Source organism: Cucumis melo, chromosome 4, assembly GCF_025177605.1.
Source record: "Cucumis melo cultivar AY chromosome 4, USDA_Cmelo_AY_1.0, whole genome shotgun sequence".
NCBI classification, from domain to species: Eukaryota; Viridiplantae; Streptophyta; class Magnoliopsida; order Cucurbitales; family Cucurbitaceae; genus Cucumis; species Cucumis melo.
The window spans coordinates 1,380,732-1,403,102 of record NC_066860.1 but is presented as its reverse complement, the minus strand read 5'-3'; the positions used below and the strand labels follow the sequence as shown (position 1 = coordinate 1,403,102).

The 22,371-nt window shown below is 32.5% G+C and overlaps 4 protein-coding genes across 8 annotated transcripts; 2 read left to right on the top strand and 2 right to left on the bottom strand.

Moving 5' to 3' along the window:
• The first annotated feature begins 1,240 nt into the window (after window positions 1-1,240).
• Window positions 1,241-4,949, top strand: LOC103503591 (uncharacterized). Its single transcript, XM_008467817.3, has 7 exons — window positions 1,241-1,971; window positions 2,288-2,622; window positions 3,075-3,414; window positions 3,623-3,771; window positions 3,859-3,952; window positions 4,460-4,531; window positions 4,619-4,949. The coding sequence occupies exons 1-7, from the start codon at window positions 1,420-1,422 to the stop codon at window positions 4,661-4,663; spliced, it is 1,587 nt and encodes a 528-aa protein (XP_008466039.2). The 5' UTR covers window positions 1,241-1,419; the 3' UTR covers window positions 4,664-4,949.
• Window positions 4,950-6,505: 1,556 nt separating this feature from the next.
• On the top strand, window positions 6,506-14,822 carry LOC103503590 (synaptonemal complex protein 1-like). 5 transcript variants are annotated; one of them, XM_051083515.1, is made up of 19 exons: window positions 6,506-6,779; window positions 6,863-6,912; window positions 7,247-7,367; window positions 7,483-7,608; window positions 7,753-7,851; window positions 9,098-9,774; window positions 9,857-10,105; window positions 10,206-10,334; window positions 10,420-10,488; window positions 10,560-10,670; window positions 11,139-11,246; window positions 11,322-11,432; window positions 11,502-11,588; window positions 12,243-12,329; window positions 12,421-12,528; window positions 12,706-12,792; window positions 12,915-12,974; window positions 13,423-13,526; window positions 13,609-14,822. In XM_051083515.1, the coding sequence occupies exons 1-18, from the start codon at window positions 6,620-6,622 to the stop codon at window positions 13,522-13,524; spliced, it is 2,541 nt and encodes an 846-aa protein (XP_050939472.1). In that variant the 5' UTR covers window positions 6,506-6,619; the 3' UTR covers window positions 13,525-13,526; window positions 13,609-14,822. The 5 variants fall into 5 exon arrangements, with proteins under 5 accessions (XP_050939472.1, XP_050939471.1, XP_050939470.1 ...); XM_051083514.1 differs by having other exon boundaries at window positions 7,160-7,367; window positions 13,646-14,822; XM_051083513.1 differs by having other exon boundaries at window positions 7,160-7,367; window positions 13,612-14,822.
• A 774-nt stretch (window positions 14,823-15,596) lies between these two features.
• Window positions 15,597-16,504, bottom strand: LOC127149012 (uncharacterized). The gene is made up of 2 exons (XM_051083517.1): window positions 16,180-16,504; window positions 15,597-16,041 (listed from the first exon to the last, which is right to left on the bottom strand). The coding sequence occupies exons 1-2, from the start codon at window positions 16,324-16,326 to the stop codon at window positions 15,871-15,873; spliced, it is 318 nt and encodes a 105-aa protein (XP_050939474.1). The 5' UTR covers window positions 16,327-16,504; the 3' UTR covers window positions 15,597-15,870.
• A 1,840-nt stretch (window positions 16,505-18,344) lies between these two features.
• LOC103503587 (protein CURLY FLAG LEAF 1) lies at window positions 18,345-20,018 on the bottom strand. Its single transcript, XM_008467813.3, has 2 exons — window positions 19,589-20,018; window positions 18,345-19,479 (listed from the first exon to the last, which is right to left on the bottom strand). Exons 1-2 carry the CDS (start codon window positions 19,703-19,705, stop codon window positions 18,940-18,942), a joined length of 657 nt encoding a protein of 218 aa, XP_008466035.3. The 5' UTR covers window positions 19,706-20,018; the 3' UTR covers window positions 18,345-18,939.
• Window positions 20,019-22,371: the final 2,353 nt, after the last annotated feature.

Below are 22,371 nucleotides of genomic sequence, written 5' to 3'. Positions count from 1 at the left end.
GATAAAAAAAAAAGGATAATAAATGAAAAGAAAAGAAACACACTATATATAAGAATCTATATATACCAACCTAAAGTCTATTCAAGAAACTTTAAATAATAATAACATACAAAAAGCAAATAAAACAACCAACCAACATCATCAAGAGATAAAAGATAATAAAGATGAACAACAAAATAATTAATTAAACAGACATGTTTATTGTTTAAAAATTTTTAAAATTATAATAAAGATAATAAAAAATTTAAAATCAATAGCAGAGAAAAAGATAGGGTCAAAAGATAAAAAAGAAAAGATAAAATATGTTGAGGAAGATAGGATGAAATTTAAACAATGAACAAAACTCGAAATTAAGATGAGTATATGAGTTTTTTAGGATTAAACTTTTCATATGGTATTGAGACCATTTAAGATTAATCAAAAATTATAAAGAAGCATTGCTACCGCCTATTAGAGATGCAATTATCGGAAAATAAAAAAACCAAACCAATCTAAACTAGCTAATAGTTTGGTTAATATCAAGAAATGATATATATATATATATATATTAAATATTTTATTGTATATTTTATAGTATTTTAATTATTAGGGTACATGTATATTTATTGTTGAGAAAATAAAAACACAAATGACCGATTCGAGTTAGATCTATTGGTTTTGATCGATCTTTTTTAAAACCTATTGACTTTGTTTTGTTATTGGTTGACTTCAAAATCGACCAAATTGAATCATCGACTATCACCCTATCTTCTTTGTTCAAGATTTTTTTTTTTTTTTTTTGTTTAAATCGGTAGGTAATATCTATGCCATTAGATATCTCTATTTTTAAATTGGAATAGTTGCAAATATAACAATTAGATGAAATCTATCAAAGTTTATTAATGATAGAAAATGATAGATCACTTTGTAAATATACCATAAAAATCTATCAACGATAGAAGTCTATATATAAACTTTACTATATTTGCAATCTTTTTAAAATGTTGTTATATACTTAATTATCAAGAAAATTGCATCAGATGACAACAAAATTTAGAGAAAAAAACAATCTATAACACGTCCTTTTTGTATATTACAAATATGAAAAATATGACAAGTAATTGGGCTAAAGGAACTATCCGTTTATAAATTTGCTACTTTTGTAATTTAGAAAATTGGGTTAGGTACGTATTATTATTATTATTATTATTATTATTTTTGCCCTTTTAATATTATTACCGTTTTAAAATAGAGATGGGTACATACTCGGACTAGGCCCATTACTAAGAAATTTCGGCCCAGGACCGAAAGCCCAAAATTTTGATGAATGAGATTCACAACTCAGCAATCCCTTCCCCTTGCTTCGCCACCCAAATTCCCAACTCCATACTAAAACCCTAGTTTCCGTCGATCTCACTAACACACCAGAATTCACTCATCATGGCATCATACGATTACGACGACTCACGGGCCAACTACGATGACCCCCGCCACGCTCCGGTGTCGTCTCCGGCTGGCCAAGACATTGGCTACGACCCCAATTTCGTTCCAGATTCCGTCAAGTCCTTTGTCGTTCATCTATACCGCCACATCCGTGAGAAGAATGTATATGAAACCCATCAAATGTATGAAACGTCCTTCCAGTCCTTATCTGACCGCCTATTCAAGGACACACCCTGGCCCTCAGTTGATGCTGTGGCTCACTTTGTGGATAATGACCATGTGTTCTGCCTGCTTTACCGTGAGATGTGGTTTCGCCATCTCTATGCTAGGCTATCACCAACTTTGAAGCAGAGGATTGACTCTTGGGATAACTATTGTAGCTTATTTCAGGTGGTTTTGCACGGAGTCGTGAATATGCAATTGCCTAACCAGTGGTTATGGGATATGGTGGATGAGTTTGTTTATCAGTTCCAGAGTTTCTGCCAGTACCGGGCTAAGATGAAGAATAAGACCGAGCAGGAAATTGCTCTTCTGAGGCAATTCGATCAGGTTAGTACGATTAACTTCGCTTCTTTTTCTCCATTGTTTAAATGAGATCTAGTTGTTGTTTGAAAATGTGGAGGCTGCGTGTTACTAATTGGAGAAGGAAGTGAGCTTTTACAAACCGATAGTACTTCTTGGCCTTGGCATTCTTCTCTTATGTGCATTTAGTTTCATCAAATTTGTATTATCTTAGGAGTGAATTTGAAGACTATAAGCTATACCTTCTCTAAGGATGATGGAAAATAGTAGGAATATCCATGAATCCAACTGTTTTTAAACTTCGAATGACAATCTTTTAACATCACTGGTTGTTTGATTCCAGGCTTGGAACGTATATGGTGTCCTCAACTACTTGCAAGCTTTTGTAGAGAAATCCTCAATCATTCATATTCTTGAGGAGGAGAAAGAAGGTCTTGAACAATTTACAGCCACTGATGGGTATGACTATAGTGGTGGAAGTAGTAATGTTTTGAAGGTATTGGGATATTTCAGCATGGTTGGATTACTTCGGGTTCATTGCCTGTTAGGTGATTATCACACTGGTTTGAAGTGCTTACTCCCAATTGACATAAGCCAGCAAGGTGTTTTTACGAGTGTGATTGGAAGCCATATTACTACTATATACCATTACGGGTTTGCCAACCTAATGTTGCGGCGGTATGAATTATTTTTCTTCATTCTGTATTTCTTTCATGCGTTCCATCTTATTGATGCATTGTGCATTTGGTTGAAGGTACTAATGTTCTATACATAATTATAATGATGTTCGTGCATTTATTATGGATGGATTATGAGAAAGTTCTTGAATTTTAGGTGGGTCTGTCATGTGTTGAGGAATTGCATGTGGTGCTGCTCATCCTTTTTGTTCTTTCAATATTTTTGTTCTTTTGATCTGTTTCAAATGGCCTAAGTCCTAACAATTTTTGGAAACTTTTTAAATGTTGCTAGTTTACTTTAAAGGATTAAAGGAAATGTCCAATCTGTTATGGAAAGTTAAATGTCATATCTTTATTAGATCTCATAGTGTACTGTATTTAGTGCATTGGACTATTTCCCTTCATTTCTCACTTAATGAATTCTAAATAAAGTTCATTTCCCCCTATTTTCAGGTATGTGGACGCCATTCATGAATTTAACCGAATTCTCTTGTATATTTATAAAACCAAGCAATACCACCAGAAATCTCCTCAGTATGAGCAGATTCTGAAGAAGAACGAGCAGATGTATGCCTTGTTGGCTATATGTGTTTCACTCTGTCCACAAGTGAAGCTTGTTGATGAAACTGTGAACTCTCAGTTGCGGGAGAAGTATGGTGAAAAGATGATCAGAATGCAAAGGTATGATGAGGAGGCTTTTGCCATCTATGATGAGCTTTTCTCTTATGCTTGTCCGAAGTTCATCACTCCATCTGCTCCTAGCTTTGAGGAGCCACTAGTAAACTACAACCAAGTAAGCTTTATATTTGTATTTCCAAAGAAGTTGTATTTTGTAACTTTTAGCAAGCAGCAGTTATTTGTAAAGTAAATTCCAGATATATCTGCCACTGATATTCCTGTTGAAGTTATATCCGATGGAGTAATGAAGTTGACAAGAAAAGAAGTTGGGTGTGTGGGCTCTCTCTTTCAGAGGTTTTATTTGCATCTCTTATCTTTTCCAGGATGCCTATAGACTTCAATTGAAACTGTTTCTTTACGAAGTAAAGCAACAACAGTTACTATCTGGCGTCCGGACCTTCTTGAAAGTGTATTCCACCATCTCCCTTGGTCAGCTTGCGATTTATATGGAAGTGGATGAATCTACTCTAAGGTTGGAATTAGAAGACATGTTCTCATTTTATTAGCTGTGTTTCTTAAGATTAGTTAACCGACGCTTTTCGTTGGGTTATATTTACAGGACTATTTTGTTGACATACAAGCATAAAACCCATGCCGTTGATAGTGTTGGAAAAATTATGTCCAATGCAGACGTGGATTTCTACATTGATGATGTACGCCTACTTTTCTTCAAGTGCTTCTTCTTTGGTTTGCAAATGCATTTTGAATTCGGTTCACATGGCATGTCTATCAGTATTTCATTTTTGTTATTAACATTGTTGGATTTCAGATGGTTTCAAATTGAAATTAATGCTAACTTGTGTGGTCTATATTTTATGGGTTGGTTTTAGCTTTTTCTTTTTCTTTTTCATTTTATTATTATTTATTTATTATTTTAGAAAAATCCTTTAGATTGCAAATAAATGTTTATACGTTAGCCCTGCTGAGTATGACTGTCTGGATTGGATTCGTTTGGTTCTTCTACAATTATTTTTATTCTCTGATCTATCATATTTTTATATGTTGATTTTGCTGCCATACAAATTTGACTCGGTCCAGACTTATTCCTTGTTTGTGATAATATATAATAGATAGATGTTCCTGATGAATAATTATTTTCTTTAGCGTTTTAAAGAATTGCTATCTTAAAGAACGTTGTCTTTTACCTTAATTCATTGCAGGACATTATTCATGTTGTTGAATCTAAGCCCGTAAATCGCTATGGAGATTTCTTCTTGCGGCAAATTGTTAAAGTATGTAAAGTTCCCTGTTAACCTTGCATCTCTGCGCTTATTATCTGGATGAAACGATAATCATGCTTTTGTTTTTCTTTCTGACAGCTCGAAGGGATGATAAATGATTTGGACAGAGTGAAACTGGATTGAGTTATCCTCCAATAGTTTTTTAGTTGATCTGCCTTTTTTGACGAGGTTTTTACTAAAGGAACGTTTACTCCATTTAAGGCCAACCTTATCCATTTTTCATCTTCACTTTGTACTATTATTAGTGTAGATAGACACTTCTGGAAAGCAACTTCGAATGTCTGCACTCACTCAAATGTCACTCAGATATTAGAGTGTTGAAGGCTTGTGCCCGAGTTTTTTAAGTTTATAATCTTGGAATTTAAATGTTATTACTTGATTTACTTAATGCATGTATCCATTCTTAAAATTTTCCTTTACATCATAAACCTTGGGATGTTACCTCAAAGGGCCTTCGTTTGTTCAAGTTTTTTCATATGTAAAAGTGCATCTAACAATATTTCAAGTTCCTTCATGACAAGGAGTTGTGAGCCAGTACAACGTGGATGGAGTTGATAAGGTATAAGATGAATGTCTTTTTAGTGGTGTAATCCACAAACTTTTTAAACCAAATGAGGAGTGAAGTTCATAACTCCAACATTCCTATTTCTACTTTGAAATTCCTTGGTGCAAACACAACAGAACATCAACTATTATCAAAATGTTGTACCGTGTTGGTTCATTTATTCAATCAATAGTATCGTCAGTCAGTAGGTAGCTAACCTGGTAAAGAAAAGGTATTATTAACTAATATCATCATTTACCCCTATTTTTCAATCATTCATCTACTTTAAGATATTATTCTCTATTTTGAAAGTGTAGTATTCGAGTTCAGAATGTGCTAACGTAAATTCCACCAAAATAATAATATATACTTTTAAAAAGATGTAAGAAGAATATACAAAGCAAAAAAAGAATATTTATCGAATGATAAAATATGAATGAATAAAAGAGGTAAGATATGCATTCATTGTTCTTATTTTGGCTAGTTGGGCGTTGGAGGAGGGATGAAGAACAATGATTCAAAAGGGGGTTACTTTGTTAGAAGGGAACAAGGTTAGATTATGAAGTCCTGACCTATTTGACATTTTCTAAAATTCTTATATCTATTAAATATAAAACTGAAGTTTTAGTATTTTATCGTCCATAATTTTATTTCTTAAATCTATTTGATATTTAATGATTTATTAACTTTTTATTTTCAAATATGTAGTACATGATAGATCGGATCTTAGCTAACTTGAGCTAACTCAACTTTCATAAACATATACTAAACATATACTATCAAACTCAATGTTTGGTTCGATCTTCCATCATTCCACAAAGTATATTATAAGAACTTTTTTTTTTAATATATTGGACCATAAATTTCTGCAAATAAGTGAAATTGTGGAGTTACATTTCATTTACTAACACTATCAAAAGGTAAAATTTAGAAACACGATGGTGCTTAAACTAATGATGAAGAGAGAGTAAGTTGTACCTTAAGAAAATCAAATATAAAAATTTGTAACAATCACATAAATTTAAGTAACAATTACAAATATTACAATTAGATCAAAAAGTATTAGCTTCTATAGTAATATTTTAATAAAATTACAAATATAACAACTTCGTCATTTCTTGTCAATGATAGACATCTATTAGTAATAGATATTGGTCTATAGTGATAGACCATAAAAGTACAAGTCTATAGATTGCTATATTTACAATTTTTTAAAAATATTGTTAGACACTTATTATTATCTCTAAAATTATTATTAATCGTAATCGGTGAATTTTAATAAAACTCCACGTAAGTAATTTTTCTTTAAAGAAATTGTCTCGTAAGGGCAAAACTGTAAAATTACAAGCTCGCGGAACTTACGGTACCATGTAGTATAAAAGAAGCACTGGAGGGTGAAGGGGGCAGTTGGTTGAACTTCGGGTCCCTTGGCGCCCAAACCTCTTCAGACAAACACTATGATATGCGAAAATCGGCGGGCTTGAGAGCGGAGTGGAAGTAAAAGTTATTAGGTTTTCTCTCCGTTTGATTCAACGATGGAGAAGCTCGGATTTTCTAGCATGAAGAGGTTGAACCAGTTGAAGTCACCACTCTCTGGTTCGGCACAAGGAACTTCGAAAACATTGTCCTTCTCTTCGCGTTCCGTTCCCGACTCTGCCTCATCAGGAAGTTTTGTCAATTTGAAGATTGCTGCAGGTTCTAATCGGAAAGTTCTGTGTTAATCATTTTTTTGTAAGGAATGGAGTTTTATTTTTGATCGTGTTCGTCAAAATATGCAGAAAAATTGATGAAGGAGCAAGCTTCTTTAAAGACTGATCTGGAAATGGCGGTATGAAGGTTCATTCTTTATATGTTGCGCGCGCGCGCATCTTCATGCAAACTTTATATGGAATTGGTCGAATAGCAACAATCTCCTTTTTAGTCTCAGTTCATGAATAGTCTGTGTGCTATTTTATGTAGTTCGCAGTTTTGTTAGGTCTGGATTACTTTTTCTCGGCAATGTTGCGTTTTTTCTTTTTCCTTTTTCTATGATCATTCTGCGGAGTACTGGATTTTTAAGTTTGAAAAGTTTACAGAATGGGAAATTGAGGAAATCATTGGAGCACACACGTGCTTTAGAGGATAAACTGCAGAATGCCTTGAATGAAAATGCCAAACTACAGGTGAAGCATAAAGAAGACGAGAAGTTGTGGGAGGGACTGGAATCGAAATTCTCGTCGGCTAAGTCACTGTGTGATCAGCTCAATGAAACATTACAACGTTTAGCAAGTCAGGTTCAGGATGGTAGTCACTAATCTGAGCCTCAAAATTTAAGCCTTCCGTTTTTCTTTGTCAGTAATAATTGATCTCAAGTACGGCTTACTCAAAATTTAATCATTGTATTAATGAAATCATACAGCTGAGAAAGACAAGGAGGTTTTAGAAGCCAAATTATCTGCAAGTTGTACGGCGATTGATGGGTTAAACCAAAAAATGCAGGAGTTATCAATAAAAGTAGAGTCTGCAGAAGAGACAATAAGAAATCGTAAGATCTTAAACTTTTGAACTTGACTTCTTGCAATACTTTGTTGGTTAATATCAGAATGTACCATAAATTTCTCTGTTCTATCTTGGTAATTAAACTTTGGAGTGCAGTTTGTTATCTAATGCTTTTGAACTCTGAACATAGGTGAGAAGGAGCTGGCGGAGCTCAAAATTGAGAAAGAGGATAATTGTAAATTGTACAGAGAAGAACAGCAGAGAACTGCAAATCTGAGTGAGGAAAAAGGTAACTATAACAATTAAGGCTAAAAATTTCAGGAAGTTCATAAAACAATTTATGCTTGGTAATTTGGAGAAATAATTCGCCTGACTTAATATGGAAGATTTCATTTTGGAGATGAGGCAAAGAAGTATCGTCCGACAATAAATTGCTCTCATTTTTCTATTTTCTTTACCAATATAGATACGTATTAACATGCAATGCCATAACTTTGCCAATTCCTATTTGCATTGCATAATTATGAATTGATGAAGGTTTATTTGATTATGTTATGCAAACAAAATAGAACTAAGCCTGCGTGAAACTACTCCCTACCATATAATTTCCGATCCTAACCTTGATAGTTGATTCCTTTATGCTTGAAGAATTTTGCACAGAGATTCCTAAAGCCCCTAATACTTTTCATATTCGACTAGTTATGGGAGTCTCAGAATAGGTAAAAGTTTAATTAAAGCAATGTTTAATCTGGTCTTTTTTTCATTATGCAGTATAGACAGTAAAGTTCAATGTAACTTTGTAGACTTCTCTTCTGAGATTCGCAACTAAAATATTTGGAGTAATTTGGGGGTTTGCTCTGAGTACTCCAGTCATTTAGGTTATTCAGGAGCATTAAGCATACTTTGTTGTTTCATTTGGGGCTGAAAACTACCTTGTTGGACTTTTTTCAACATTATTTACAATCAGAATATTCTTAATTTTATGAAATACAATATTATGAATATCCTTTCTGGTTAGGGACAAATAAGGTGGTACAAATATCATTCTTTTGTCTGCCTAATGCATTTCCTCCCTCATGATCCTCCTTCATCCTTCATTGACCCAATGAAATATAAATTTGGCTATTGGTGTTTTTTCACTTTCTTATATCCATGTTTCACCTGAAAATTTTCCAGAGAACTCTTAAATGCCGGACTAGATCTCTAATCACATGCATATCCATACTCCATAGTTGTAATATATTCACGGTTCTAGAATTTGGATTTATTAAAGTAGATGAGAATCAACTTTCCAGTTTTCTGTTTCCCCATCACAGTATTTGACTCAATGCTTTTCACAATCTTGATATAAAACCATTAAAGCTTGTTGAAATATTTCAAAATAGCTCATGATGTTCAAAAACTGGAGAAAAGTAGAATTATAATCTTGTGGTGTTTTGTTACTTTATTCTCAACTTGAGAAAATAAAATTATAATCTGCAGTGTTTTGTTGCTTTATTCTCGTAAAAGTGGACTACTACATTACTTTCTTGCAGACTATATGACCAAGAGATTTGAAGAAACACTAGCGGAGAACAGGTTGATCATAGAGGGACTGAGCTCTAAACTGGAAGAGGCACAATTAGAGTTGAACTTGAAAGAAGACAAAATTACTAGTTTGATAGCCTCGCTGGATGACTTGCAAAAGGAAAAGAGGGATCTGGAGATGCATAAGGACGAGGTTCATAAGAAATTAAACATGTCACTCTTGGAGACCAGAAAACTTGAAGATCTCGTCAATTTATTGTCTGAACAGCTGATTCAGTTGGATTGTCATAGCTCAACTTTTTTAGAGAAATTTAATCTTCTAAGCCTTCTTAGTGACTCTTGCTTTAAGCTGGCCAAATTGGAGAGCGATGTTGCTTCAGAGCTGGCCCAAAAACGATACAACAAGCTCCATGACAAATTGATTTGTATAACATCAGAAAACAATGCACTCAATTTGGTAAATGTGGAATCACAGCAGAAGGTAGATGGACTTCAAAAAGTCCAAGAATCACTCAAGGCACAGCATTCAGAAGAATCACGTTTAGCAGGAGAGAAAATTCAAAAGTTGGAGTCTGAAATAGAAACTCTCGTTTCAGAAAAGATGGAGACAGAATCATTAATTTCCAAGTTAGAGGGGACAATTGGTACTTTGTCAGAAAGTTCAAGATTATCTGACAGTAAAATGGTCAACACCTCTCTCAAAAGGTCTAAACAATTTGATGATAAGCATTGTTATTCAACTAATTTTATGATATATTTTCTTGCAGCAAAGTTTGTTGCAGAAGATTTCCGCACTAGAAATCGAGAATCAGTACAACATAAAAAAATTGGAGAAAGAGTTACACGAAAAAGCAGAAGAGATAGGTACTTTGATGAAGGAGAGTGAGAATCATAAAAAACATGCAGATATGATCGAGTTAGAGAGCGAGCAACTTCGTAATATTCTGAAAGAAAAGGAAGAATTTATTCTTTTGTCTAAGGAGCGTGAGAAGAAGCTAGAAGACAAAATTAAAGAGGTTTTGTAAATTATATTGTGTAGTTGTTGGTTCACGACAAATTCTTGTGACTAGATTTTGAATGAACTTAAATTTAAAACCAAGTACTTATCTATTACAGAATCAAGCGCTACTGGTTGCTGCTGAAATGAAGCTTTCTGACGCTGAAAGGCAGCACGATACTATGCTGGAGAGTAAACAGATGGAGTTATCAAGGCATTTGAAAGAAATATCCCATAGAAACGATCAGGTACTATTCGACATTATTTTTCTCATACATGCTCTTAATGCAGTAAGATTATCTTTATTTAGGCTGACAGCAGAGAAACTTTTAGGCTATCAATGACATCCGGAACAAATATGAAGTGGAGAAATTGGAGATTGTCAGCAAGGAAAAAGAAAAGGTTCACTTTAATACTCATATTGGAGCATATTGAAATATTTAAACTTTTTGCTTATTCATTCAAGCATACAGGCAGATCAAGTTGTACAAGAGATGGAACGAAATTGTGAACAAAGACTGGAAGAAATGAAAGAAGAATCTAGGCAATGCTTGATTCGCATTCGGGAAGAACATGCTGCTCTGGTAACATTTGAAAAGAAGTTTACTTATCTTTCTCTGATCAAGATTTTCATAATTGACATGGCCCATCCGATAATATTTGCCATCTTTTCTTTGTTCCTATTTTTTTTCTTGTGCTTGAATTGTTAGCAAAACTTATATTCTGGATTAGGGATGTGTGCATCAGATTCCTTTTTTATCCAAGTTAAAATATTAACATGTTAAATTTATGATATCATAAACGATGAGAGACTATGTGATAGACTTGGTGGATTGGCCAGCTTATGAGTGAAATTAACTTGTAGTTTAGCAGAAATTGCATTTATTGTCTTTCACTACCAATAGTTGTAATTCATTAGACAATTTCAGAAGCTTCTTTGTTCAGGCGGTGCATTAATCTTACTGGCTATCATATGTTTATATGTTTATTTGAGGGTCGATACTGAGGCTCAATGAGTATGGTGTTTGATATCTTACATTTTGATTTCACAGTTGAGTCAAATTCAGCAAGATCATGCCAGAAATGAACAAATTTGTAAAGCCAAACACAATGAAGAGTTAAAGTATGCTCAACTTCAAGCTGAGAACGACTTGAAAGAGGTTACATAGATTAAATTTTTGGTTTCTGTCAACCCTCACCATTAATTAATAGTTCAGTAATTTACAATGTTCCAGAAATTGACATCACTGAGAAGTGAACATGAGGCTCAGATGAAAGCTGTAAGATGTCAAAGCGAAGATGAATGTAGGAAACTTCAAGAGGAATTGGATCTCCAAAGAACCAAAGTACTGACAAACTCGGGTATAACTATTTAGTATTGTGCTCATGACTTAATATGCTCATAAACGTTACAGGAAGACAGGCAGAGAACGTTGTTGCAATTGCAATGGAAAGTGATGGGTGACAAACTACAAGAGGACCAAGAAGTGAATTCAAAGAAGGTAATCTCCTGTCCATGTGTAAGTGTGTACATGCATGTAAGGTTACCAATCAATGCGATTCTATTTCTCTCACTGAGGCTTTCTTGTAGCTTGAACTGGTAGCTAGATGTATTCCGTCATCTTTGCCTCGTTGATCTGATTCAGACTTTTTATATTATTTGCAAAAATGAAACTAATTCTTGATAGATCATTTTTCTCCATTATCAAAATTTAATTTTGTAATAAAGAGCGGCCTATTTCTCCATATAGAACTTCATTGGATCAAAATGAGGTTAAAATATATTTCCAGTTCTTGCACCATTTGTAATATTTTGGTCCTTCAATTCTTCTTTAAAATAATGTAATCCTGTAATTTTAGAAATGCATTATTAAGTCTTGGGGTTTACAAACATCCTCAACTGAGTCAATTTCCCATCAAAACCATTGTCAAATTGAACACTCTCAATTATGTTTTTTTTACTTTTTTCCTTTTTAATGTACATTTAATTTAATTTGTGTATTATTTTATTTTCCAAAATTAAAGATGTAAATTCAAACATGAAATCTTTAGACTACTACCGCACTTTGTAGTATTGGATCCAAGCTAGTAATTCTTCATTTTCGGATATCAATAGTAGTCGATCCTTCATACTTTAATAACTTGATATATTGCAGGACTACTCCATGTCATCAATCAAGATGAGAGATTCCGGTGGTTCCAGAAGAAACAAGCGTGCTCTGATTAGAACAGCAAATGCACAGGTGCTACTGACAGCTGATAGATAGATGACCGAAAAGAAGTCTGTATATCAGCCACGTTTTAAATTCATTTGTATCTTATGTCTTCTCATAGGTGTCACCTTACCTGCAACCAACTCAAACACCAGTGTCACAGTTGTTGAAGACCGTAGAGGACATGAACACAGGAAGTGTTGCAAATATACCTAAGCACCATAAGAAGGTACGCTTTATGTTAAATGATGTGCACTTCACATTATGTTAACAGTCGAGATTAGTGGATGTAACTATTAACATCACGATTGAAGATCAAGGGAATTATGTGAAGTTCCAATTTTTTCCACATGGTTTTACACTCTGCCTTCCCTCTGCATACTGAAACTTAATTAATGGCTGGCAGGTCACTCGCCGTGAATATGAAGTTGAAACCACAAATGGAAGGACGATCACTAAAAGAAGAAAAACCAAAAGTACAGTTTTGTTTGAGGTATAAACTTCAACGCTAAAATGAACCGATAGAACCTTGCGTATGTTGAGAAACTGGATCATCTCATAATTATTGCTCATAACTATTATGCAATAGTAAAATTTGGTCTTCATGTATATCAGGACCCGAGAAAACATAATAAAACTCCAAGAAGAAATACCCCCAGAGGTCCTGTTGTCAAGGTAAGGCAGAGGCTCATATCCTATTGGGAGTTTTTCCTTCTTGATTTGTGTACTGCAGTTGGTAATTAGTTGGTTGCTGATTCATGCTAACTTCAAATAATTTCTCAGTATCAATGCGATGAGAACTATATTGAAAAAAGGGGGTTTTCGTAATACAAAAAAATTGGTTTTATGTAAGAGATGTACCCATCTTTATGCATCTCATTCTCATTACACACATTGAATTAAAGTATTTGCCACATGAAAAATTTATGATTGGACAATTTGGTGGGCTGTACAAAGATAGATTCTTCCTATATGCACCTAAGCAATTTTTTCTTTATGAAATTCAAAATATTAAGAATCACAATTTTCTTTAAATTTTTTTAGTTTGCACTGTAACGTCATCTAAATGTCACATTATTGCATATTGTTGTACATAACTTGTATTATCCCGCTCTCTGCGTAGAAAATCAAGGGTGGAGTTGAATCACGTCCTTCAAACATTGGTGATTTGTTTTCGGAAGGGTCCTTGAATCCCTATGCAGATGATCCTTATGCATTTGATTGAAGGTATATTCAACCATACGCTGTTAGTCTTTAGTTATCTTTCAAAGAGAATTTAATATTTTTGCTCCTTGTGCATAATCTTCAGCAGTTAATGTCCATTTGGCTGTTTTTGCTATCCAAAGTTTGTCAGCACGTCAATATGTCCAGGGACAAAACTATGTTTTGATCAGATATTGCATTCGCCTTAGTCCCGAAGAGAAGAATCGTTTGGCCTTTCCTTTATAAGTGGTTACAGTCGTTATTCTCCCAAATTTCCGACTCAAAGAGGTGAATCATGAAATGGGTACCAATATACCAAACAATATCATGAGTTCCAAAATGGTAGGAAAGAACATCGACTTCGTTCTGATCTTATGCTCAGAAGGACTCATTAACTTGGTCCATGCTTGCAAAGTTTTCATCAAAGAAGTGGACTTAGTTAATTTCTCTTTAGTGACATCCCTACTGGAGTTTGGACATTGGTTGATCAAAAAATAAACACAAGATTTATGATTGAGTGTCTGTGTAGGAAGTATTATTGAAAACTATCGGTTGTCTTAAGATTATTGTCGGTCGTAAACAAGTAAAGTAAAATAAATAATTGACAAACAAGATCCGGATTGATCAATTATACCCAGTAAACTGTATTTTATTATTGAAGCATAAAGTTTCAAATGAATATTGCCTCTCCCTTTAGGTACTGCATCCATTGAAATTGAACAGAGAGCACACGGATGGCCGCGGGACTCGATAAGCCAAAGATGTGAGATGGCCTTGCATGTCTATTTTTGAAAGGCAAGTTTCATCTTCTCAATGCGTTGCCTGCTTATTTCATTGAACTGTTCTCTGTATACGTACTTATACAATGCCCATATGTTTTCTTGTCCAATTTAAAATGTGTAGCTCGCCATGGATGTTTACAGGACCGAGAATGCGGCGTAATCTGTGTTGATAAATTGGGTGTGAACTTTAGAAACATTCCTTGTTAAAAAGTTCACTGATCCCTTAAATCTTACTTTGATTCATACACTTCAATTGCATGATTTTCCATTCAACTATGGAGTAACTGTTTGGTTAGTGATTACGAATGGTTGATGACATGTTGAAACAAATGACATAATTGAACATGCTCAGATTTATATAGTAATTGAACATGCTCGAGAGTTGAATTAGATGATCAAGAATTGAATGTATTTGATGATCAAGAAGGGCATGATAAGTCATCAATCTTTTCCATTTCTTAGACGTGAAGTCATTCAAATCTATATTCTCCAACTTGTAACATAATAATATATATAAAATGATGTATCAATGTTTTCATGGAGCAAATGTAAAAAATAATATAATTTTAAATTCTTCTTTGAATATATAGTGAAGTTTATTTTTATACCATAAAGGGAGGAAATAAAAGGGTCAAAAAGTACCCCTACTTCAATGACATATTTGTGTCTTTTAAGAAGGAAAAAAGATCAATAATTATGGTAATAATCATACATAATTCAATTTTTATACTTGAAACTATTGGAGAAAATTAATTAGTTTGTTATTATGTTGTATACTTAATTTGTTCGGTCAGAAAAATTATGTAAGTTTTATTTACACTTAAGTAGCAATATGAAGAATTAGTATGATATCATGTTATTTTCTAATTCTTGCTCTTGAGTGCTTCTCTTTCTTCCAGGGTTTTCATGGCCGAAATTGGGTTTGTAATGACTTCTTCGTCTTTCTCCTTCTATTGCTCAAATCAATGGTTCATCACTTATATGCTTATCCCTATATTTTCTTCACTATTTGCATAGCATACACACACCTCATTTTGGTTTTTGAATATCCTCATTAATGAATCCAATTACACTACATGGAGTAGTAATGCAATGATCCTCGAGTTTACCGTCATGAACAAGTTATGGTTCGTAAATGAACCCTATCAAATCTATCTACTTTTCTAGTATTATATGTTTGAAAAATGGTCGTTTATTCCTAAACATCTGTTATTTTTAATTCACTAGTTCTTTTTTCTTTTTTCTCTTTCGTGTGTATATATATATATATATATATATATAATTTTTTGTTTCTATTTTTGTTATTTTGGACTTATATGGAATATCAAAAACTTTTATTAATATAACAATTCGTTCGAAGCATTACACTTCCAAATTGTATTGAAGTTTCTCTTTCCCCCTTGAAAAAAACGATTTCAGTTGGAACGAAGTAGTTCTCTGAAGCCTTCAAAATCTAAGAACTCTAAAACTACAAACAACAATGGAAGACGACGATGAATCCAGTGGTGTAATTCATGAACTGGTTAGGGTTGTTTAATTTCCTCAAGCAAACTCCGTAGCCTTACCATCGATCATTCCATCAGAACTCAAACAAATTTGAAGGCAACAAAAAGGGATAAACTCGAAAGAGAGATAACCAGCAGAAGCTGAAGAACAAATTCCATCAAACCGCAGAGTTTGATCCTCTTATTCCTCAGACGCTCCCTAGCCAACTGGATCTTCAAATCTCCCACAGTTTTCCTTAGCATCTTCCTCTCCTGACAGGTAATCGATCGACGTTTTAATTTATCAAAATCGCGAATCAAAAAAATAAGTAAGCCAGAGCGATATATATATATATAGACAAGTTAGGATAGATTAATTATATAGTGATCGTAAATTGTGACTTTGAGTACCTTGGCTTGTTCATGGGCAGTGGCTCTGAGTTGGCGATTTTGGGAGGATTTGAGTGAAGAAAGTAGAAAAGCTGCTTTTGCACATCGAATGGCGGTTTTGGATCCTCGCATTGCTTCGTCTTTGGATTCCGCTTCAACGTTCTCCATGATTTCTGCTACAACTACAACTGATCGAAAGAAATTATGAAGGTAATCTGTCGTAACATTACAAGAAAATTTTTGCAATGCAGTTTTAGTATCGAGTTATTTGAAATTTTGGGTTGGGCAGTTCATATATATATACACACACACACATTCATGCTCCGTCCTGTTTTTCTCACGTTTCTATGCGAATGATATACAGAAAAGAGAAAAGATGAATTTTTAGTCCAAATTTCGAAGAATATATGACTTTCCATCGTGAATTTAAAAAAATATATTTTTTATAGTTATTAAAAATAATAAAATTGATAAATAATTTACAAAATATAACAAAATTTTTAGATTCTATCTATAATAGATATTGATAGACAATATTGATATTAGAGACATCAGTGGTTTGATAGAATCCTTTTAGTAAATATTTTAGTTTATTTTGTTATGTTTGAAAATGTCATTTTTAGTAATTTTTTTTGGAACAAATCTATTTCATTATATTTGTTGTTCTTGAGTTTTTAGGAATACTTTTTTAAGATCACGTTATTTCTAAAACTATTCTTTTCTAATTTTAAGTATTACTTGATTATTTCAAAACATCGTCAAACAAAAATATTTTTAGGACCTTTTAAACATATTTTTAAAAACTCAGATATATTTGAAAATCAAAGAGATCAAAAGAGTATTCTTATAAATTTGGGGATTAAAAATATATATTTTTAAAACTAGATTGAGTGACCAAACACACATATTCATTAAAATTTGGAGACTAAAAGGTGACTTTTCCAAACAATAAAAAGAAAAAAAAATAATTGGGCTAAAATTTCATCTTGGTCCTATACTTTGTAATTTGTTCAATTTTAGGGGAGCGTTGAGGCGATGAGTTATTCTAGTTTATGAGGTATAATATTTAGTTTTTGGAGACAAATTATTTTAGTCTAATAATCCTAATTATATTTGCGTTTGAGATATAAATTATTTTTGTTTAGATAGAAAATAGAAAAGTCGTAAAGAAGAAAAGAGAAGATGAGATAAAAATATTCAATATACTATAACAAATATTAAATAAGGGTTGTTACTTAATTGTGTGTTATAAATAGATGCAAACACAACTATTATATTTGTAGTTGGTCTCTCCGACATGGAGTGGGCTAATTAAACTTCTAATTGATGTCGTGTCCCAAACAACATCCCTTAGTTCTTATACTTTTAAAATGTAAGTTTAATTTTATATATTAAATAAATCTTGAATTTAATCTCTACTACTATTTTATTGCAATTTTTTTCATTATTTTCGTATTTCTATTATATTTAACATTTTCACTGTAAAACATATTCACACGTTGTATTTCTTTTTCCATGAAAAGTTATTATTATGATTTAATCAATTTTGATAGAGTTTAACCATAACGACTAAATTTAAGATGATTTACGTTTTAAAGTATAAAAACTAAAACTAAACAAATATATTGCATAGATCAAAATGATATTTTAACTACAAAATTATGTCATCTCTTATCTTTAGAGAATATCACGTGATCTTATCAGAAGTTATAATATTTTTTCTTTATAAAATATCATATCTTATCAGAATTATAATATTAGACTTCCAAAAGTTGTACTAATAATTATTCTATAATCATTTGGATTCTTTTCTAATTCAAACTTAAGAATTATGTATGGAACCTTCGAAATGATTAGTTAAAACACTTTACATTTGTCAACATATTTGATACCGATTCTCTGCACACGTCAAAATATCTATGTTTTGTAGTCTACATATATACCCTTAAAATTATATAAATTGTATGAACAATGTTAGAGACATTTTAGATATTGGTAAAATCATGAATGGAGTTGGTACTCTTCCAAGTTGTGTGGTTTAATAACTTTGAGGAACCTAACAATATAAATGTAATGGGTCACAGGTCAAATGACTAATAGCATTTCTTCCAATGTAGTTGTCATTAATTATGATATATGAATAGATACACAACTATATTTTAATTAACTCTCTCTTGAAAAATAAATTGAAACACCATAAATATATATCCATTTCCTCTTGCACATTATTATTTATTTTCTTTCCAAAATTTGAACCCCTGATTATTGGTCCAAACGTAGCTTCAAATTAATTCACATATCTCTTACATCATTAGACTATAAGAAAAAAAAAAAATATCTATTTTCGTATGAAGTGAAAACCTTGCTTTAAATTTTGATGGGTCACATTAATAATCAATTAAATTAATTAATACGTAATAGGTTAGAGGTTGAAACATCTATGTAACTAAATTTACCATAATTCATATTTCAACTTTCTTAACCCTAATGCGGTGATGATGCTCGACGGTACTATCATCAATCCAAGTGAGATGTCTTGATGTACTTCTCGATCCTTCTTGCATTTTGAATATTGTTAAAAAAGAAAAGAAAAACTCTCTTGACCTAATGGGTTTGATCTCTCACACAACAATAATGATTCTTTTTTTATGCATATATATATAATTACACATTTCCAAAAAACAAAAGGGGTTTTACCTCTAAACATATATCCCTGATAATTCAGTATATATGTAATTATAATACTAAATGAATAATATAATAAAAAAGAAAAGAAATTAACTAAACTTTATTTTGAATAGGATTTGGGAAGAAACTCTTTAAGGACTCAGTTTGATGATGATGATTATTATCATTCTCAGTAGGGAGAGAATTAGGTAAAAAGAAGGTTGTTGTTGTTGTTGTAGTAGTAGTAGTTGGAGGGTTATTTTGGAGGTACTGATGATGATCTGTTATTGGGTGTATGAATTTGCAATTTGGGCATGTAGGTGAGGATTTCAAAAGCATAACTAATAAATGACATTGCATGCAAACTCTTGCAACCATTTCTTGTTGCTCTCTTTCAAATCTTAGCCATGGACAACTGATCCCATAATTATTTGCTTGTAATTTCATCAAACCTCCAGTATCATCATTATTATTGCTTAAGATCTTCTTCTTTGATTGACAATTTAGATTGAGCTCCAGGTCCAAGCTCAAGGCTTGATGATCACTTACATGGCTTCTACTAGGAGTAGTAGTAGGACCCTCTAATTTATTTCTTCTTGGATCCATTGAGGTTCTCTTTTGAGTCTTTGTGTTGAAGAAATGTATCTCTCCTGACTTTAAAACAAAAAGATGAGACAAAGAGAAGAAAATAATAAGAGAACAGTATTATATAATACTGGAAAACTAGGATTTCATGACACTTAAAAGTTAAACTGTCATATACCTGAATATCTAGACACCTTTGCCACTCCAAAGGTAATGGAGTCTCGAGATGGAGCTCGATATTATCAGTTGGAGAATTGAAGTTTTCTCCTTGTGGGTCTTCCCATTTTCTCTTCATTTTGGATTTGCAGAGAGAAAACGAAAGGAGAGGGAGAGGGAGAGAGAGATATCTTTTGTAGTTCTGATTTCAAAAGGGGGTTGTGAGATCACTTTGTGTATGTGTGTGTTAGGAAGGGGTGAAAAAGGCTTAGATATAATATGGACGATGGGGTTAGCTATAACTGCAAGGGAAGAATCTAGTTGGGGACAGGCTTTGGAGGTTGAAATAAAGGGTTTTTGTACGACAGTTTGTAGAGAAAAATTATTCAAATAGACCATCACAATATACACGGATAGCAGTTTCAAACTCTTCAATATACATGAGAGAAAAACAGCAAAAGTATCTCACATTTATATTCAATAAATTTTTGAAATGACAGTTATATTGTGTATTAGATAATTTTCCTTATGTAGCTCAACTCCAAAGCCTAGTGCTAACCCTAATTGAATCCATGATGTGAAGCCCTAACCAACTCCTACTCGTATCGGTTAGAATATTAAACACACACCACAATCTTTGTTTTTGTTTGTTTAACTATCCATCTCCATTAATTACCAATAAAACCACCTTGATCTCGATAGTATACTTCAACATGATATCGATTTAATCTCAAAACAAATTAATGTTGAGATCAGCATATTAGTATAGCCTCTATGTCTTCTAAAGATTGTAGGATCGCCTCAACGCGTGATTAACACTACAAGTCTCTCTATCAAGTTAGATTAAGATTACGTAGTGGAAGGTGGGAAAAGGGAAAATGTGGATTAAGTGAATAATAATGCTATGTGTGTGTGTATGTGTGTATACATATATTTATGAAGGCGGTGACAATGGGGGAAGAGGGAAGGTGGGTATGTTGAATGGGTGAAATTAATGTTGGAAGTGGAAAAGCAGTTGAAGGGGGGAAGGTCTTTGATGGCTATGGGATCTTTAATATACTCAATAACTCCAACTTCCTCAACTGGCTCACTCAATAACCTATAAACACCCTTTAAAGCTCTCAACATACACACACACACACACACATATACATATATGTATGTTATATCTACCACACTCCCCATTTAAAACAACTTATGAACATCACCTCACAAAACTAATTAATGGTTGGATATATCATGAGTAATAAAATATATTATTTCTTCACGTACATATGGGAAAAAAGTTGGCTTTCTAGCACTGAAATTAATTGTCTTGAAACTGTTATCTAGCACCAAAAGATGTAATCTCGTCTTTTAGGCTAGTTTTATGGAGATTATTATTTGATTTTCGTTTTGGGATAGGGTTTTATATATTAGATAATGTTTGATTATTGTTGGTGGATTATAATAGTTTGTAGGCTACTAATAATAATATGTATTTTGATCGGATGCAAATTGTTTTTGTTTGAATTATATAATAGTTTGTCTTTAGGATGCAAATTATTTTAGTCTTGGTAGAAAATAGTAATTAAACCCTTAGAGGAACAATAATAAAATTTGAGAAGGGTAAAATATAAATGTTCAAGACATCACCTATTAAAAATGGAGCCTCAAACATGGAGTGAACTATAATAATCCTCTCTATCAAACTTCAATTTACTTGGATGACCTAAACACTTCCTAAATTAATCTAAAAAGAGTGATATAATTATTCAACTATTTTCTTGAATTTTTTTTTGTGTATTATATAGTATATGTTGTTCCTATTAAGATGATAAAAAAGTTTCCCTCCTTGTCGTAGATGTAGCAAACTCATTGTTACACCATATTTCATTAATTGTATATCATAAAAGAACATTTGTTTAAACGATAGTAGAAAAGGAACTAAAAAAGATAAGGAAATAAAATCATAACGAAGAGTGGATCAATCCATCCATAGGGAATGATTTTAATTTTCAAGTCTTGTCGTCGAAAAACTCATTTTTGTCATTCATGGATAGTTAAGTTGCAAAGTTACAATTACGGTCGATTAGGGTATAAGAAGTTTTTGTATGGATAACAAATAGAATCAACAAACACTTAGAAACTCATTCCTATATCTATTTTTTCTTGTCCATGAAAATTTCAATGAGTAAAATTAATATATTATATAACTTAATCTAAATATGTGTTTCACATGTGAGAGAAATATTATTATACTACACTATAGTACTAGATTTTTATTTTCTCTTGAATAAAGAGGTATTTAATTGTGTTTGGAAGAGGAGGAAGAGATTTAATTGTTAGCAAAAAGGGATATGTGAAGTCATTAAATGCTATGAAGGGAAGAGGGATTGATTTCAAGTAAAAGGCTACCTGCCTTCATTTAATTCCTCATGAATTCACTTAAATGTTAAAGCCAAAAGGAGGATGATGGCCATCGTAAAACGGTTGCTTTATTACTACACTTGACCTTTTTTATTAGAACCACGATCGTGGAATGTGAAGATTGAACCTCTCGATCTTTAGAAATAAAAATCATGTCAATTATCATTGATCTAAAGCTTATTTAATTTAGTTTTATTCAAAACATCCCTTTAAATATGTGTTGACCTTTCTACAAGAATTCAACAAGAAAAATCAAACTCCAAGTCTTTATTGTGTTTGTTAATTAACTATCGATCAAGTGGGTTAAAATTTGATTTTAAATAATTGATTGAGTAATCTATAAACAAGAAAGAACTAAGAATCACCATGGGTTGACCTAGTGGTAAAAACGTGACA

What these genes read in the sequence shown, in the direction of transcription:
- LOC103503591 (XM_008467817.3), top strand. Translation starts at nt 1,420, where the DNA reads ATGGCATCATACGATTACGACGACTCACGGGCCAACTACGATGACCCC. An exon ending in CACTAGTAAACTACAACCAA is followed by an intron (nt 3,415 to 3,622) that starts GTAAGCTTTATA and finishes TATCTTTTCCAG; the next exon opens with GATGCCTATAGACTTCAATT. An exon ending in GTGGATGAATCTACTCTAAG is followed by an intron (nt 3,772 to 3,858) that starts GTTGGAATTAGA and finishes TTATATTTACAG; the next exon opens with GACTATTTTGTTGACATACA.
- LOC103503590 (XM_051083514.1), top strand. Translation starts at nt 6,620, where the DNA reads ATGGAGAAGCTCGGATTTTCTAGCATGAAGAGGTTGAACCAGTTGAAG. An exon ending in CAATTTGAAGATTGCTGCAG is followed by an intron (nt 6,780 to 6,862) that starts GTTCTAATCGGA and finishes CAAAATATGCAG; the next exon opens with AAAAATTGATGAAGGAGCAA. An exon ending in AAATCTGAGTGAGGAAAAAG is followed by an intron (nt 7,852 to 9,097) that starts GTAACTATAACA and finishes ACTTTCTTGCAG; the next exon opens with ACTATATGACCAAGAGATTT.
- LOC127149012 (XM_051083517.1), bottom strand. Translation starts at nt 16,326, where the DNA reads ATGGAGAACGTTGAAGCGGAATCCAAAGACGAAGCAATGCGAGGATCC. An exon ending in CTGCCCATGAACAAGCCAAG is followed by an intron (nt 16,042 to 16,179) that starts GTACTCAAAGTC and finishes ATTACCTGTCAG; the next exon opens with GAGAGGAAGATGCTAAGGAA.
- LOC103503587 (XM_008467813.3), bottom strand. Translation starts at nt 19,705, where the DNA reads ATGAAGAGAAAATGGGAAGACCCACAAGGAGAAAACTTCAATTCTCCA. An exon ending in AAAGGTGTCTAGATATTCAG is followed by an intron (nt 19,480 to 19,588) that starts GTATATGACAGT and finishes TTTGTTTTAAAG; the next exon opens with TCAGGAGAGATACATTTCTT.